General features: G+C 50.6%; 1 protein-coding gene across 1 annotated transcript; it reads left to right on the forward strand.

The window, feature by feature from the left end:
• Positions 1 to 78: 78 nt before the first annotated feature.
• On the forward strand, positions 79 to 1,296 carry LOC126539474 (histone H2A-like). Its single transcript, XM_050186333.3, has 2 exons — positions 79 to 183; positions 545 to 1,296. Exon 2 carries the CDS (start codon positions 609 to 611, stop codon positions 1,035 to 1,037), a length of 429 nt encoding a protein of 142 aa, XP_050042290.2. The 5' UTR covers positions 79 to 183; positions 545 to 608; the 3' UTR covers positions 1,038 to 1,296.
• The last annotated feature ends 18,110 nt before the right edge of the window (positions 1,297 to 19,406 follow it).

Genomic DNA, 19,406 nt, shown 5'->3' on the forward strand with positions numbered 1-19,406 from the left:
TGGATTAGAAGCGATACAGCGCAATGCGTTCGCGCACATGAGGCACGTGACTTAAATCGAGAGCATAAAACTCTGCCGACGCGCGACCGCTGACGCACTGCCCTTGCGAAGTGGCCACCGGAGGACTCGGCTGATAGTTACCGGATTACCTGACACCTGCCCTTTTTAAGGTCGTCTCGAGCGGTGAGAACCTTCACTGTATTTTGCATATAGTAGGAGCAACTACGTGTCTCGGTGCTCACGCTCAGAACTATTGGTCGTTGTGCGAAAGCGTGCGTGGCAGTAATAGCATTCGTTACAAGATGCAGGAACGCGCCTTGTCGCAGTACAGAACCATTTAGCGTCCTATGAGGTGGCGCTCATTCATTGCCATACTGCAGCCCAGAGCTTCTCCCACAAGGTTGGAGCGTATTTCTTAAGGGGGCTGAGGTCATCGAGTTTTCGTTGGACGTTGTGCCGCACAACAGTTTTGTGCGTTATTTCTTTTTTTCTAGTTTGCATACCTTTTTCTCGTATTCTAAATGTTGCGTGTATTTCATTCCAGATATTCCTCGCCAGGGCTCGTGGAGTTGCGTCACCACGCGTAGCACGGTCGTTCCACCGTTACCATGTCGTCCAGCCGTCACTCGTACTCCAGCGGCAAATCGCCAAAGCGCCCGAAGCAGCAGTCCCGCTCTTCGCGAGCCGGCCTCTCTTTCCCGGTGGGTCGCATCCACCGGCTTCTGCGCAAAGGCAACTACTCCGAACGCGTGAGCGGCGCCGCACCCGTCTACTTGGCCGCGGTGCTCGAGTACCTCACGGCCGAGGTCCTGGAACTCGCCGGCAACGCGGCGCGGGACAACAACAAGGCGCGCGTCACCCCGCGCCATCTGCAGCTTGCCGTGCGCAACGACGACGAACTGAGCAAGCTGCTCTCCGGCGTGACCATCGCCGAAGGAGGCGTCCTGCCACACATTCGGCCGCAACTGCTCCCCAAAGCGTCGAGCGCCAAGTCGAAGAAGTCGGACGAAACGGCAGCAGCCAGCCAGGACTTTTAAACGCAGCAGCTCGGCGAAGTTTATCCGGCCGTTTGTTACATTGCGCTTTTATTCTACACTTACGCATGCTACACGTTATAGATGACTGCGCATTGTAGCGATTTTTTTTAATGTATACTTTATCGCATTGCAGGTGTTCTTCGTTATTCGGAACTGGATGCTGCAATACTTACTATAATGCGACCTGCTGTCCCATCTGCTTCCCTCCCTTCTCTGGCGCCGCTGTAAGACCCGTGAAAATAAACCTTTTAGCCCTATGGCCCGCGCCTTCATGCTTTTCATGACGTACACCTCGCACATGCTATGAGGAAACCACTGATGCACAGGAAACGCACACTAAAGGGACGCATGTCGTAGATTCAATTTTGCGGCAACTAGTATAGAACGTACGCGACACTAAAACATATCCGTACTTTGTCCAATAACGCTTCATTCGCATTCTGGTGCATATTGTCACGTGGCGGTGACGTTAAGAACACAGTAGCAATACTGTGAAAGGCAAAACTCGATTTTATTGGGCGAACCTGTGCCCACAAAACAGGCTACACTTATAGCACAACGAAAGCGGCGAACACAGTCGGCGATCGTCGAGAATCTGATCAGCGGGTCAAGCGCGTCGGCTTTTATACAGCAGTCATCGAATGTTCCAGACTAATCGTTGGGACCCGCATGCCTTCTACAAAGTTCTACACCATTCGTGTCAAGCGATGAAATCAGATAACACAAGGTTCGGCGACAACACACAGTGGATAGAAGCATCGATAACTTTCCAGAAACTTCGGATACAGGCAGGCGCGTCCCGCGTTGTGCGATAACATTTGTTAGGCGGCCAAACGTGGTCGCCCGATAAAGATAAGTACACGTGTCATTACCCCCCTCTTAAAAAGCATCGACCCGATGCTGCAAACAAACGAAAGTAAAAAAAAAAAAGCACTCGTAGCAAAAAAAAAACAACAAAGTAAGGAAGTTCGTCAGCGTCCATAAAAGGGTTTGAGGCGCACCACGTGGACGACTTCAGATCGTGCGCGGCGCCGCTGTGAATGCGAAATGCCGTCTGGCACGACCTCATAGTCCAGTGCGCCAATACGTCGGATGACCTTGTAGGGTCCGAAATAGCGTCGCAGTAGTTTCTCACTGAGTCCTCGTCGGCGTATCGGGGTCCATACCCAAACACGGTCGCCGGGCTGGTACTCGACGAAGCGTCGTCGGATGTTGTAGTGTCGGCTGTCGGTCCTCTGCTGGTTCTTTATCCGCAGGCGGGCGAGCTGTCGGGCTTCCTCGGCGCGCTGGAGAAAGGTAGCGACATCAAGGTTCTCCTCGTCAGTGACGTGCGGCAGCATGGCGTCGAGTGTCGTCGTCGGGTTCCTGCCGTAGACCAGCTTGAACGGCGTGATCTGTGTGGTTTCTTGCACCGCCGTGTTGTAAGCGAATGTTAAGTACGGCAGGACGGCATCCCAGGTCTTGTGTTCGACGTCGACGTACATCGCTAGCATGTCGGCGAGGGTCTTATTCAGGCGCTCCGTAAGACCATTCGTCTGTGGGTGGTAGGCCGTTGTCCTCCTGTGCCTTGTCTGACTGTATTTCAGAATGGCTTGTGTGAGCTCCGCTGTAAAGGCCGTTCCTCTGTCAGTGATAAGGACTTCTGGGGCGCCATGTCGCAGCAGGATGTTTTCGACAAAGAATTTCGCAACTTCGGCTGCGCTACCTTTCGGCAATGCTTTAGTTTCAGCGAAGCGGGTGAGGTAGTCCGTAGCCACGACGATCCATTTATTTCCAGTTGTTGACGTCGGAAAGGGTCCCAGCAAGTCCATCCCGATCTGCTGGAATGGTCGGCAAGGAGGCTCGATTGGCTGTAGTAATCCGGCTGGCCTTGTCGGCGGTGTCTTGCGTCGCTGACAATCTCGACATGTTCTGACATAACGGGCGACGTCGGCGGTCAGGTGCGGCCAATAATACTTTTCTTGTATCCTCGATAGTGTCCGGGAAAATCCGAGGTGTCCAGCGGTCGGATCGTCATGTAGGGCGTGCAATACTTCTGGACGAAGTCCTGACGGGACAACAAGAAGGTAGTTGGCGCGGACTGGTGAGAAGTTCTTCTTCACGAGTAGATTGTTTTGAAGCGTGAAGGAAGATAATCCGCGCCTAAATGCCCTGGGGACAACGTCGGTGTGCCCTTCCAAATATTCGACGAGGCCTTTTAGCTCCGGGTCTGCCCGTTGCTGTTCAGCGAAGTCTTCCGCGCTTATCATCCCAAGGAAGGCGTCGTCATTGTCGTCGTCTTGCGGCGGCGGGTCAATGGGGGCGCGTGATAGGCAATCGGCATCGGAGTGTTTTCGCCCGGACTTGTAGGTTACAGTGATGTCGTATTCTTGTAGTCTGAGGCTCCATCGCGCCAGTCGTCCTGAAGGATCCTTTATATTCGCTAGCCAACACAACGCGTGATGGTCACTGACGACTTTGAATGGCCTGCCATAAAGATAAGGGCGAAATTTAGCTGTAGCCCAAACGATGGCGAGGCATTCCTTTTCGGTCGTAGAATAGTTGCCTTCCGCTTTTGACAGCGACCGGCTAGCGTAAGCTATCACCTGTTCGACTCCGTTTCTCCTCTGGACTAGAACGGCACCGAGGCCTAGGCTACTGGCGTCAGTATGGATTTCTGTATCGGCGTACTCGTCGAAGTGCGCAAGTACCGGCGGTGACTGCATGCGTCGTTTGAGTTCTTCAAATGCATCGGCCTGCGGCGTTTCCCACTTGAACTCAACATCACATTTAGTTAGACGGGTCAACGGCTCGGCGATGCGTGAAAAGTCCTTGACAAAGCGCCTGTAGTACGCACACATGCCAAGGAATCTACGCACTGCCTTCTTGTTGATGGGTTGCGGGAACTGTGCGATTGCAGCTGTCTTTTGCGGGTCTGGACGGACACCAGATTTGCTAATTACGTGGCCTAGGAAGAGAAGCTCGTCGTAAGCGAAGCGGCATTTTTCCGGCTTCAGAGTAAGCCCTGACGACTTGATGGCCTCTAGTACTGTCGCAAGCCGCTTGAGGTGATCGTCGAAATTTCCGGCGAAGACGACGATGTCATCCAAGTAAACGAGACAGGTCTGCCACTTCAATCCTGCTAATACCGTGTCCATGACGCGCTGGAACGTTGCAGGCGCCGAGCACAGTCCGAATGGCATAACCTTGAACTCGTAGAGGCCGTCTGGGGTGATGAAGGCGGTCTTTTCGCGATCCCTTTCGTCGACTTCTATTTGCCAGTAGCCAGACTTGAGGTCCATCGATGAGAAGTACTTAGCATTGCAGAGCCGATCCAATGCGTCGTCTATCCGTGGGAGGGGGTATACGTCTTTCTTCGTGATTTTGTTCAATCGACGATAATCGACGCAGAAACGTAGCGTTCCGTCCTTTTTCTTCACTAAAACAACTGGAGACGCCCACGGGCTTTTCGACGGCTGGATGATGTCGTCGCGCAGCATTTCGTCGACTTGGTGTCTTATAGCTTCGCGTTCTCGCGTCGAAACTCTGTAAGGGCTCTGGCGGAGTGGTCGAGCGCACTCGTCGGTTATTATGCGATGCTTTGCGACTGGTGTTTGTCGAATCCTCGATGACGTCGAAAAGCAGTCTTTGTATCGTCGAAGCAGACTTCTGAGCTGTTGCTGCTTAATCGCGGGGAGACTTGGATTTATGTCGATGTCTGGCTCGGGAACGACAGTCATCGGGGTAGATGCGACAGAATCCGAGAGGACAAACGCATCGCTGGTTTCCTGAATTTCCTCGATGTATGCGATCGTCGTGCCCTTGCTGATGTGCTTGAACTCCTGGCTGAAGTTTGTCAGCAACACCTTTGTGTTTCCTCCGTTCAGTCGAGCGATCCCTCTTGCGACGCAAATTTCACGGTCGAGCAGTAGACGTCTGTCGCCTTCGATGACGCCTTCTACGTCAGCGGGTGTTTCGGTGCCGACCAAAATGACAATGCTGGAGCGAGGCGGGATGCTCACATGATCTTCGAGCACACTCAAGGCGTGGTGACTACGAGGGCTCTCCGGCGGTATCGCTTGATCTTCCGACAGTGTTATCGATTTCGACTTCAGGTCGATGACTGCGCCATGTTGATTCAGGAAGTCCATGCCGAGAATGACGTCTCGTGAACACTGTTGGAGGATAACGAAGGTGGCAGGGTAAGTCCGGTCATGAACGGTAATTCTTGCCGTGCAGATTCCAGTTGGCGTAATGAGGTGTCCTCCAGCAGTTCGAATTTGAGGGCCCTCCCATGCAGTCTTAACCTTCTTCAACTGGGCGGCGATGTGTCCACTCATTACGGAGTAATCGGCCCCTGTGTCGACTAAGGCAGTGACTGCGTGGCCGTCGAGAAGTACGTCGAGGTCGGTGGTTCTTTGTCTGGCGTTGCAGTTGGGTCTTGGCGTCGGATCACGGCTGCGTCGCGTTAAACTGAAGCTGGAACGTCGCGTCGTCACGTAGTCTTTTGTCGGTGTAGTCTTGGCTTTCTGACTTCGTCGGGACGGCGGCGTGTCATTATTATGTCGTGGAGATGGTCTCTTCGGCATCTCCGTCGGCGTCGGAGGATCTTCGTCAGTTCGACGAACAGCAACCGCACCTCCATCGGTTGCTGCTTTTAGTTTTCCGGATATGGGCTCGCAGACCGGCCCCGGGCTGGGCCAGTGTATGGTCGGCGCTGCGGCGACAGGTAACGGCCTGGTGACGGCGAACGGGACGGTCGTCGAGGGCTCCACTGAGTGGCGGCGAGGTAGTCGGCGATATCGCGAGGGCGTTCACCTTGCTGCGGGCGCGGAGCGTTGACGGCGAAACCTCTCAGTCCCAAGTCGCGGTATGGGCATCGGCGATACACATGGCCGGCTTCTCCGCAGTGATAGCAGAGCGGGCGGTGGTCGGGGGCTCGCCAAATGTCCGTCTTCCTCGCGTAGGTGCGCTGGGCGACGGGTGGGCGTGCTGGCGGCGGCGGTGGCGGCGGACGGCGGAATTGCGTCGTTGCAGGGCCCTGGCGTGGTCGTGGAGGGGGACCTTGACGGCGTGCGACGGCGGCGTATGTCATCGCTTCTGGTTGGGGCTGCGGTAATTGTGGTTGCAGCTCGGGAACTCCAAGCGATCGGTGCACCTCTTCTTTCACAATGTCGGCGATCGAAGCCACTTGGGGCTGCGACGAAGGCAGGACCTTGCGCAGTTCTTCGCGCACAATGGCCCTGATGGTCTCCTGAAGGTTGTCGGAATCCAGTCCTTGGATGGCGTACTGCGGCGTGAGCCCCTGGCGGTTATATTGCCGGGTGCGCATCTCCAGAGTTTTCTCGATCGTCGATGCCTCTGCAGAAAACTCAGCTACGGTCTTCGGCGGGTTACGAATAAGTCCTGCGAAAAGTTCTTGCTTGACGCCCCGCATCAGGAAGCGGACTTTTTTATCCTCTGACATTTCCGGGTCGGCGTGCCGGAAAAGACGGGCCATCTCCTCCGTGAAGATCGCGATCGTCTCGTTTGGCAGCTGCACTCTGGTTTCTAGTAGTGCTTGGGCTCGCTCTTTTCGCACGACGCTTGTAAACGTTTGCAAGAAGCTGCTTCGGAACAGGTCCCAGGTCGTTAAGGTGGCTTCTCGATTCTCGAACCAGGTCCTGGCGGCGTCTTCCAGTGCGAAATAGACATGCCGCAGCTTGTCGTCACTGTCCCAACTGTTAAACGTAGCGACCCTCTCATACGTCTCGAGCCAGGTTTCCGGGTCCTCGAATGTTGATCCGCGGAAGGTCGGAGGTTCCCTGGGCTGCTGCAGCACGATGGGGGACGCTGGGGCTGCCATTGGGGTTGCCTTGTCCACAATCTTCTTGGTCTTCTCAGGTAGAAGTCCGTGCTCCGGGGGCAGCTGTTGAAGACGGCGGCTTGCTCGAGGCTCCGGGACTACGTTTGTGTTCACTTTGCGGTCCGGGCTTGGATCACGGCTTGTCGGGGGCGTCCGGTACATGAACGAAAGCACCTCCACCAGATGTCACGTGGCGGTGACGTTAAGAACACAGTAGCAATACTGTGAAAGGCAAAACTCGATTTTATTGGGCGAACCTGTGCCCACAAAACAGGCTACACTTATAGCACAACGAAAGCGGCGAACACAGTCGGCGATCGTCGAGAATCTGATCAGCGGGTCAAGCGCGTCGGCTTTTATACAGCAGTCATCGAATGTTCCAGACTAATCGTTGGGACCCGCATGCCTTCTACAAAGTTCTACACCATTCGTGTCAAGCGATGAAATCAGATAACACAAGGTTCGGCGACAACACACAGTGGATAGAAGCATCGATAACTTTCCAGAAACTTCGGATACAGGCAGGCGCGTCCCGCGTTGTGCGATAACATTTGTTAGGCGGCCAAACGTGGTCGCCCGATAAAGATAAGTACACGTGTCAATATCGTCAACTTCTAGAAAGTGGCACGTCATGGTATTTCAGCTCGTCGCCATGGCGTTGCACTGCTGACGTTCCTTCCTGGATGATGCGGCCGCAGTTCGATGACGTGGGAATATAGAAATGCGTTGTAAATAGACTGTGTGAGCTCGGCGGCGGGGAGATACTTCGTGACAGTTCGACACTGACAAAATGGGGGGGGGGGGGGGGGAATGTCGCAGTTTCCACCGAAAGACTGAGCATCGAATGCGATAGCGAATTGGTAGACAGATATACGAGGGATAGATTTATCGGCCGTGTAAACTTGCAAACATTCACTTGGTGACTAAATAAGTGCGGTGTCGGCACGCATATGCAAACACGAGCACATCGCACTCGATGACCGCGGACACTCGCGGTCCAACGCTGGTGTCACCAAGCGCAGCAGCATCAGCGCGATTTCCGAGCTGTCCATCGCTTCGACCCAAACAGCGGCGAGAACGCAACACCCAGAAACTTATGATCAGTCTGCAGATCGCTTTCAATACACGGCGCGCGCTCGCGCAAATTACGCATTTGCTGGCGGAGTAGAAGCCGTTCACCTTCCCTCCCGCGCTGCCTCCTTACTTTTCTCCCTTCCGCGCTCGAAATAGAGCCGCAATCGTCACTACCCTTGCGCCCGGTCGTGAAATACGTAGTTGCTGCCGGAGCCCAACGCCCCCCCCCCCCCCTCCCTCCTTCCCGTATCCCACGGGCTTTACCGCGACAGAAGACGGCGCGTTTGCTCTCCGCCTTCGTCCCTCGCGTGCGCTATATTGCGCCGTGATCGTCGCCTCCCCTTGCATGCTTTCACTCGCACATACGGCGTGCGGCGACAGTGTTATCGCCCATGGCGAAGCCGACGGCAGAAGTGCGCCTGGAGTGCCCGTATAATTTCTATCACAACGAAAGTTAGAAGGCAATTCAAACTTGAAGTCGAAGAAAGCCTCGAGGTGGAGGTGAGATATTGGCGGCGAGGAGTTACGGAGTCGCCATCTATAGGAAGCGCCTGGCTGGCGTAGTATGAGGGATCACGTGGCGCGCTCCTCATATATGTTTTGCTGTCAGCGCTCACTGAAAACACCACGCACGAGCTCTCCCGGACATTTCTGTAAGTGCTTTCGAAACGAGAGAAATTTGTTACTGTCTGAATAATCATGGGCAAACTGAAAACGCAGAATCGTTTGCAGACGCTATCTCTTTACTGAATACGTACAGTGAACGCCACTGCGCGCGGTCGCCGCGATGGAGTCTGCCGAACCGGCTTCTTGCGTGAAAGGTAGGTAAACGCTGAGAGCAAACTATGTGAATGGAATGGAATGGAAAACTTTATTGGTTCTTTAAGATATTAGCGAGTTGAGGACGAAGTCTTCATTCTTGAAAACTTTGGGTCCTATTCAGCCTTGGGTGGGCCCCTAGTCCAGGGCACCACTGAGTCGGGCCACCTCGCTTGCGTGTGCTATGAGGGCCCTTTGGACCCCTAGCTCGCAGCTGGTGAGCCGGCTCTCCCATTGCTCCGCACTTGGTGTTGTATGTTTGTGGAATGTCTTGTTTCTCTCGCATTCCCATGTGATGTGATATAGTGTTGGCCTTGCTCCGCACCACGGGCATACGGCGCAATATTGTGTGGGGAACATCCTGCTTAGTATGTAAAGATTTGGAAAGGAACCCGTCTGCAGTCTACGCCATCCTGCGGCTTCCTCCTTCGTCAACGCTTTGTGTGGTGGGGGGTATTGGAATCTTCGCCTCCTATATAGGTTTAGCAGCTCTGAATAACTGTCCCCGCAAGTAATCTGAGGCTCAATATGTTCTTATAGTGTTTGTATAACTGAATGGAGCGTAATAGAATGAAGCCTCAATGCAGCGATCGCAGATTCGCAGCGACCGACTGCGCGTACGTCTGCATGCTTGTCCGCGCACTGTTTCACTTTCACCGCGTGCGCGTTTTCGCACCGTGCCATGAGCTTTAGGCCGCAGAATATGAGCATTTGGCAGTATACAAGCAACCATTGTTGCGTGAGCGCTATCAGAGTTGTTTAAAAATAATTTCATTGTAGAGACTTCGACGGGGACTGTGATGTGCCGTCGCGACGATTCAGTCTTTTTTTTCTTCTAAATTCTTGGACGTTTCAATATTATTTCTCGAGTTGCGTCGCACTGTATGTTTATCGGTGTTCTCAGCGTGCGATTTCCCGCTGCTTCTTTTTTGTAATCCAGTGCATTAATTCATAATACAAACATGACCATATGCCATGCTTTTTATTTAATGTGCTTCTTACCGCTCCCTTTCCACTCCAGTGAACTTGCCACTATCTCTAGCATCGACAAGTCCATAGACCAAACCGTCATGACATTAGTCGGGCAGCGGACTCGGGCGAGAGTCTCAGGGCGCGTTTTCCGAACATAGCAGACCCGGCGCCGTAGCAGAAATCTTTCTCGCGTCTGTGCTTGCTGCATATCCGAGTTGTAGCCGATGGCTGTTTGCCGGTTTTATGTTTCGCGAGTCAAGCTTCACGCAGCTTCTTATCCTGAGGCTACGTGTGAATAAGGCTGACACCGGGCTCCGTTGCGTACGTCCGGCCACGTGCGTCCGGCACTGCGGCACCGAGCGGTAGCCTACCATGTTGCGCGCCTTCAAAGGCAGCCACTACCTATTGTGGTGCTTTCAAACGTTGTAAAGGAGACACTCGAAGCGGGAGAATCTCGCCACTAAATGAGGACCGCAGCGTACGAGGGAATTTAAACTCTTCTTTTCAGCTCGCTTCGGCGCTCCCGAAGCAGCCGACGCGGACGCAATGTCCACGTGATCCCTAATAGCACGTCACGCCGACGGTGGCGCCAGCTTTTCCAGTGGTGGAGCTCGAGGCCAATATGGCGGTGTCGCTGCGCACGGCACTCCACTGCGTGGAGTAAGTAGAAACGACGGACGCCTAAATATTTAACGCGATATCTTCGGGATCGGCCTAAATTTTCAGACTGTACTTTGCTCCCGATAGGCCCGTAACTTGATGTATTGATGACGTGTGAATAAATTAGAAAAACTTCCGGGGTTTTTTCGTGCCACATCTACGATATAACTCAAGTACGCCGATGTGGGGGCAAACGCGTCTGTAGCGTAACGGTCACACTATCGGGCTGCTGTGCTAGAGGTCCGGCGTTCGTGTAGTTAAAGAACTGGTAGTTTGGCACGAAGGGCGTACATGTGACAACCATAGCAAGGTTCAGCGTGTTGCTTGGGCTCCTCGGACGGGATTCAAAGTATGCGCGGTTTTGACATCTATATGCGTATGATTCAGCACATAAGGCGACTCCTGCCGAAGAAAAGAAAGAGCGCCGGGTCAGCTACTAAAGGTCTGACAGCGCTGCCGTGTTCAAGAGCGCCACCAATGGTGTTGCAGGCATCACACATCGATGGTGCACAAGGCGAGGCTGACAAGAAGCCATCAGCGTTCTGAAAACGCGCCAAATGTTTACGCGATCTAACTTGCGTGCGGAAAATTCTTAAGTCTCCCTCTTGAGGAATGCATGCATGTGTGACGTAATGGGTAGAGTCGCGGGTTTCTGTGCTAGGGCTCCTGTGATCGACGCGGAGAGGAAGCACAGTCGTCCCTGACAAGCAGTGGCGTTGCCAGAAATTTCGTTCGGTGGGGGGGGGGGGGGGGTCACAATGCAGCTCGGCCTCCTCCTAAGAGGAAACAGGTCGGATGCTCCTATCTAAATACATGTAGAAGGATAATTCGTTTTTCTCAGCAGCCACTGCACCAAATTTAATGAGGTTTGTTGCATTTAAAAGAAAAACTTAAATTCTAGTGATTGTTTCTTTCGAATTTTCGATTTAGGTCTTCAATGTTTTATTGAAAAGTGGCAAATATCGAAAGTTTTCAGACAATGAAACAATGAAGTTTACAACTCTGTTAATCAGCAATGAAAATTGATATCACAATTCTGTGAATTGCACATAATAGTAGATCTACAGCGGACAAAATATATGTTACACATGAGTCTCAAAAGATTAAGTATTATGGAAATACGGCTTTTGCAAAACCCTTGTACTTAACTAATTCACGTAAGATACAAATAGACATATCGAATTTGTCCGCTTTTAATAGTGTAATGGGTGGCGCTTACAGAACCGCGATATCTGTTCTTGATGCAGAGCTATTAATTTGTAAACTTCGTGCTTCTATTTTTTTCGAAGTTTCTAATATTTCAAAATATTTTAAACAAAGTTCGAGCCCTAAATCGAAATTCCGCTTCCAACAAACACTAGAATTTAACTTACTCTCTCAAATGCAACAAATTTCATTAAAAGCGATTCAGGAGTTATCTCAGAAAAGCGTTTCTGCGTTTTACATGTATCTGAATAGGCCGCGTCGGAGTTGGGCCCGAGCTAAAGCTTCCTCTTAAATAATTTGCCTAGGGATCAAATAGATGAATAATAACTTCATTGCCATTGCCAAAGATGCTGCAAACGAATTCTTCAACGCTACGCACTGTCAATACAAGTAAAGTATGTATTTTTTCATTATACTAGCTAGTATGTGCCAAAAATTGTCCCCAACATAATTGATGTCAATGCTTCCATGTTTTTGTCTATTTAGTAAGTAAAGAAAATATCACATGAACTTTAGAACTACATCAGTTCGAAACCAGCAAAGCAGTGCATGCAGCTGATATGAAAAATGTTAAGGCCATGAAATGAACAAGTTGAGGACAAATATGTTAATGAAACTTTGTCATTCAAGATCCTTCTTTACATTCTTGTACATATGCAACGACCAATGAAAAATCTCAATGACGCTGTCATTTGTTCCAATGTATTACGCAGGAGCAGCTGTCACCGGTCGTATATCGTGAGTAGTTGCACCGAAATTATAGTCTCAACAGGGAGCATGTATAAAAAGCAGGAGTTCTGCAGAATATACGAGGGCGAGTTAAATGAAAGTGAGCCAATGCGAATATATGACAAACGGGGTACTTTATTTAAAAGTAGCCTCCATGAGCATTTAGATATTTGTCCCATTGATTAAAGAGTCGCGTCATTCCCGTCTCATAAAGCTCCTTTGGTTGTTGCTTGAAAACGTCTGCAACTGACTTTTACGTCATCGTCCGAGTCGAATCTGGTTCCCTTGAGCTGTTTTTTCGGTTGTCCCAAAATGTGAAAGTCGCAAGGCGACAGGTCTGAGCTGTATGGCGGATGTTGCAGCGTTTCCCGCTTGAACTTTGCCAGTTTTGTATTAACCACATCAGCGACGTGGGGACAGGCATTGTCGTGGAATAAGATGACCCCATTCGTCAATTTTTCGCGTAGTTTGTTCTTGATTGCGACACGCAGCCGATCCGGCGTTTCACAATATCAGAAACAATTGATAGTCTCTCAAGATTTAGCAAATTCTATCAGTAATGGCCCCTTACGATCGAAAAATAAGTCAACAACACCTTTCCGGCAGAAATGATGGCCTTAATTTGCTTTCTTTGGGGGTGGTGAATACGAATGTTTCTATTGTAAGCTTTGCTGTCGTGTTTCAGGCTCGTAGTAGTGGTATGATGGTTCGTCTCCGATCAGAATTGCAGACAAGAAATCGTCACCGTTATTGTGAAACCGGATCAGATGAGTAGAGGCAGCGCGGAACTTCTCCGTATTCTGGCGGTGGTTCAAAACCTTGGGCATCCATTGCGCACACAAGAGCCGATAACCGAGATGTTCATGAATTATGGCGTGAATGGTAATGGTGAACCGAACCGTGACTGATGTTCACACGCTCTGCCAGTTCATCGATGCTTATCCTCCGTTCCTGTGTCATCAGCTCATCAACCTTTGCAATTTTGTTAGGTGTGATTGCACGATGGCTTTGGTCCGGTCTGGGATCGTCTTTGCAACTTTCATGTCCTTCTTTGAACCGTTTGTTCTAACGCTTCACAGTGGCCAATGAAATGCAATGTTCAATGTACACGGCAGCCATACGGTGACTAATTTCTTTTTGGGAAACACCTTTAGCTGTCAAAAACCTCACGGCACCATGCTGGTCAACTTCTGGAGCTGGAGCGTCCATTACGTCACGCAACCATGCTCGACCCAGTGTATGAGCGCATTAAAAAACATTTATCCTCACGCCTGAGTGTCACTTCTATAAATGAGAGATGCCTGTGTGCTATGCGCAGGCCTTGCAGATAATGAACACAGTCATAATTGCACAGGGTAGGTAGGCTCACTTTCATTTGACTCGCCCTCGTACGCTGGAAATGCGAAGATACAATGGAATATACAAATGCGAAGATACAGCTTGATAAAAGGCAAGAAAGCGCCACTGGAAACAAAGTTCACTGCACATATGCACAAAACCTCGCAACAAGATATCTAAACATACGTATAAGTCTCCAATAAATCTACGTATCTATGAAAAAGTCACAGTATATAATGGGTCAAACAAGGCAAATAAACATGTTGCGCAATCACAGATTCACAGAATTCTAGATCCCGCCCCCATTCCATCCACTCCCCCCGATCTATCGCGCCCGACGGAAGGCGGCGCGCTTGCTCCTCATTTTTCTCCCTTGCGCACACAAGACTGAGCCACCATTGTCGGCTCACCCATTCCCCCCACCCCCCACGCGCTTTCACTCGCACACACAGCATGCGGCGCGCGGTCACGATGTTATCACCCTTGGACTTTATACGGAACGTTAAGGCGACGGCGACGGCAGGAATTCACCTAGAGCGTCCATATAATTGCTATCGAAATAATATAATAAGAGTATCCGGCAGCTGAAGCGTCCCATGGCCCTTTACTTTCCGCAAAAGAAATAACAAAATAGAACTTTCACCATGCGACAATTCGCTGCGCCGCAACAACGTTCTTTTATTTTTTTATTTTGTGTGGCGAGGGCACAGTAACGAAAAAAAACGCAAAGGAAACTATGTTGGTCACAATCGAATGCCTACTTTGGGGAACTAATGTGGCTGTTAAAGGAACATTGAAGAAAATACGAGACGCTTGGTCTACCAAGAACCATGCGCATACTGCTCGGTATCCTACACCGGCGAAACAAGACTTTCTGCAGAGGTTGCGCTCAAGCGAACGCGGGGCAATCCGTCGAGTCCCCACAGTGATGGCGGCGAGCGACCATTGTTTCTTTTTCTCGTCTGCTAGCTAGAAAGCGTCCAAAAATCTGCCAGGCGAAAATGCACTCGGCCAGAGAAAACCTAACGCACACCGAAGTCCGCCGCGCGGTGGTCGGGGCAACACGAGAAAAACGCATGCGCTCTGGCTGGCTCTGGCAGCCCGCGGGTAGGGGAGCGAGAACAAAAAAATTGAAGAGGCTCAATGTGTCCTCGCGATTAAAAGTCAAAGTAGAAAAAATAAATAAGAACGTAGTTACCTTGGCTGGCTTTAGTGTCTTCACTGGATGCTTTGGCGCAGGTGAAAAAAAATGTTGATTTTTTTTTATTTCACATGGCGGCACGAATGAACCACCACAACGCTTCGTCTCATCTGGCCTCGCTGCGGGATTTGTCAACTTGTCTGATAGTGTGTTGATTTGGCTTGTCTCGTTGTACGGCCCGATTTACGACTTTGGAAAAGTTAATGAACCTTTGGCGTCAAATATTTGTGGGACCATTCAGCTTACAAAGTTCCGCAATTGAAAATCTAGGGCACTCGTTTGGGAATGTCAATGCACCTTTCACGTCAAAAGTTTATGAGAACTTTATACCCATAAAGTTTCGGTATTGACATCCTCGCGCTCCGAAGATTCCATGATAGAGTGCAGATCCCGCGGCCTCCGCGTCATGCCGCGGCGAGCCCGTTCGCTATCAAAACTTCCTTGAAACTTTGCGCACGGATGGGGCTGCTTGCCTTATGTGACTCCGGGTGCATGGGCGTTGCCGCGAAATACAGCCCGAGGTCGCAATTTTCGCGGTGAAATGGCTTTTCGAGTGTGAAAAAGACGTTCCAGACAAAATCCAGAATGATTTCCGGCGCCGGGAGTTTCTTAAGTCGGCGGTGTATGGACAGGACGAAAAAATTTGGGGGGGGGGGGGGCTGAAGCCCCATAAGCCCCCCCCCCCCCCCCTGGGTACGCCCCTGCTGATAAGCGACAGGCTCGGCGCACGGTTGAGCGCGCTGCAATACGATAACGCACGAGCGCAGTCACGAGGTATTATTTAACATTTCTCGAGCTTTCTTTAAACGCTGGAAGATATCACCATGCAGCATGTACAACGCTGCCGCAAAAAAAAATTGGATCGGTCGTTTTGAAATGCCCTCTACAACGTAACGATGCGCCACTTGACCCTAAAGGGAATATTTAAAATGTTGCATAATTGATCTTACATAACCAACTAAATAAGCGGAACATAAAAGAATAGCCTATAAGGAGCGCCACATGACGGCAAACCATATGTCACTGCTTTCACGCAAGTGCGGTTAACCACTTCTTTTTAAACCCCCGTTCAAGTTGCGTGATACACCCTCTATATAGGGCATCCCTGCTAACTTTAGCCAGAGTTTAAAAATATGACAATGCCACGTAATTGGATAGAACCAAGGTGGTGATGTCTGCCGTCGCTTGGAGATACTTAGATTACATTTTATTAATTCTGCTTAATTACATAATTAGTTCTAATGAATTAATCTACTTATCGAGTATTATATTCAGATGAAAAGTGTCAGTGAGAAAATTGTAGAGCGACATGTAACACTCCCGATACTGCTCTCTGTTGCTCAATATGTGCCACATGAAAGTGCTTTTCCAAGCGTGAAAGGAGACCGCGAATACACGACAAGTGCGTCGAGCGGCCAGTCGCGCGACAATTTTGCGTGCATTTGCGGGCTTCTTTCAGACTCGCAAAAACACTTTTATGTAGCACATATTGAGTAACAGAGAGCGGTATCGGGAGTGTTACATGTCGCTCTACAACTTTCTCACTAAACGGCAAACAATATTAGGTTGGTTCTGTCCAGCTGCGTGGCATTCGCATATTTTAAACTCTGGCTAAATTTAGCTGGGACACCCTGCATATTATTGTGTGAAAGAAGCGTGGGAATTAACGACCATATACAGCTATATTTATGAGCGACTATGCGTGTAGGGCTTCCGACAACGAACAGCGCATGCCATACTATAACGTGGTCGCAAGCATCGTCTCTTCAATCATGATAGGCCTTGTCTTGCTTGGTAAATGCAATAACTGTTCCGTAGCTCTAAATGGAGCCGTCAGAAACACAGTGGTAGATCTTGAGCCTTGATACGGGAACGACGTCACTGGATGGAAAGAGAGACGACGAGGTGGAAATATCAGGGGCAATCTCGCACGTAGCAGGTAGCAGGTATCACCTGGCGCAGCACTAGATATGGGCCCATGAACCGGGAAAGAGGTTTTTCGGAGAGGCCCACACGGCGGCAAGGGGGCCAGAGAAGCACAAGCGCACCAGGAGACATAGTCACGTCTCGGTGCGAAGCATCGTAGCCACGTCGCTGGTTTCTTCGCGACGCCGTAAGCCGTGTGCGGGAAAGCTGGCGGGCGTTGTCAGCACGACCGATATGACATCATTTGCGCACTCGCTGGTGAAGGTGGTAGATAGGAGGAGCAAAGTGTCCAGGGATAAAGTCGGCTCTCGTCCATACGATAGGTAGAAAGGCGAAAACGCAGCTGTATCATGGCGAGAGTAAAGAGACGCAAAAGTTACGCAGGGAAAATCAAGGTCCCAATAGTGCTTATCCGGCGAAACACATTTAAGGAGCATGTCTGTGAGAGTGTGCGGTTCAAGCGTTCCTTGAAACCGCTAGTCTGGGGATGGTAAGAAGTAGTCACTTTGGGTCTAGTATTAAAAAAAGGCAGTAGGTCGGTGATGACTTGAGAGAGAAAATAAAAGCCAAGGTCAGTGCGCAACTCTCGGAACGCCGTGAAGCAATATAACGTCACGTAACAAGAAGTGCGGGACATCTGTTGCGCAACTGGTCGACAGAGCACGGATAATTGCGTAGCGTGTAGCATTATGAGCAGCCGTGGTTATCCATTTGCTTCCCAAAGTGGATGTGGGAAGAGGGCCGAAGATCATGTCCAGCGCTAAAAGATGGTTCTGCGAGTATGTCGATTGACTTAAGGGGACATGCAGGTAGGAGCGGGGGTGTTTTGCGACGTTGGGCAAGATTCTCAAATGGCCACGTAACGAGAAACCAAGCGTGCAAGGCCTGGCCAAAATAAACGACATCGGACACGCTCGTAGGCGCGACATAAGCTAGGACGTCCAGCAGTGGGCGCATCGTGAAGTTCGGTGGCAACACTCCGTCGTAACTGTGTAGGCACGACAATGAGGTGGTCAGATCCGTCAGGTTGAAACTTGTGGCGGTATGGGACAGCCTCGTCAGTCACACATTTGTGGACGGATTTGTCAGTGGACGATGATTCCAGGCGATTGATGATTTCTTGCAACGAAGATCATTGGTTTTGTTCTTCATCTACGCGAATCAGGTCCAGCACGGAAAAATACAGTTGATAGTGTCCTCACCAGCAATCTGCACCTGGTCCAGGCGGACGGGTTTTTAGACGAGCGAATACCATAATTCTTGTAGGCGTAGAGCCTAGTGACCAAGCCGTCCGGAAGAATCTTTGAGAGAAGACAGCCAGCACAGCACGTGGCGGTCAGTAACGACAGAAGGCTCGTCCTTATAGGTCTGAATTTCGCAGTCGCCCAAACAAGGCCCAAACACTCGCGTCCTGTATTGGAATAATTGCGCTCATTGACTGATAGGAGCCGGCTATAGCGTAGTCGATGACACGGTCATGGCCACTTTGGAGTTATCCTAGTACTACACCAACCCCATGGCAACGTGCATAGGCGCGCACCTCGGTAGGCGCAGCGGTGTCAAAGTGGGCAAGTGTCGCAGGAGTCGTGAGCCGGTTCATGAGGTGCGAGAACACAGAAGCTTCTTCATGGCCCCATGAAAAAGGAACGCCTTGCCTCAAAAGCTCAGTAAGTGGCTTCGCTATGCCCACAAAACTCTTCACGAAGCGACGGAAGTCTGAACGCATAGCCCTAAGCGGCCCACAACCTTTGCAGATCAGGGAACAGGGGAGTTATTGACTGTGCTGATTTTGTCCAGGCCTGGTGGTACACCATTAGCGTGCACGAGATGGCCAAGGTCTGTGATTTGGCGACGGCTAAAGTGATATCCGAACTAGTTCAGCTACAGTTTAAGTTCTCAGTGCAGCTACGACTGAAAGGCGCTCTATATCACTTTCGAAATTTGGTAAAAGGACGATGAGTTCGTCCAAGTAGCGTAAACATATGGAGCATTTAAAGCGTCTCAGCAGAAAGTCCATCATGCGCTAAAGATGGCCACCGCGTTGCACACTCCGAATGACATAATCCTGAATTGGTAAAGGCAGTCAAATGTTACAAATGTCTTTTCGCGGTCCATATCATCCACAGCAATCTGCCAGCACCCGGAGCGTAAATCGGGGAGGAGAAATGGCGGGCACCATGCAGGAAATCAAGCGCGTCATCTGTGCGGGGCGGAGGGTACATGTCCTTTTTGGTAATTCTGTTAAGGTGTCAATCATCCACACAGAATCCCCATGTACCATCTCTTTTTCCAACTTGCACTGAACGCTGTGCCCAAGGACTGCTAGATGGCTCAGTGATGTTCTTGGCGAACATCTTCTCAACTTTGAATAACTTGACGCTCAGTGGTGGTATCTCGATATGGGTACCGATGAACAGGAAACGTATCGTCGGTATTTATGTGATGTGTCACACAAGTAGCTTGGGCCATGGGACGACCCCTAATGTCGAAAAGCTGAAGGTAAGAAAGGAGACGTGTTGATGTTCAGTCTGCTGAGGTGTTAGGTCAGAAGTACTCATCGACTTAATGGCATTGTCAGGGCCATAATTAGACTTTTAATGAGCCGTGGAACGGAAAATGG

Source organism: Dermacentor andersoni, chromosome 3 (genome assembly GCF_023375885.2).
Source record: "Dermacentor andersoni chromosome 3, qqDerAnde1_hic_scaffold, whole genome shotgun sequence".
NCBI lineage: Eukaryota > Metazoa > Arthropoda > Arachnida > Ixodida > Ixodidae > Dermacentor > Dermacentor andersoni.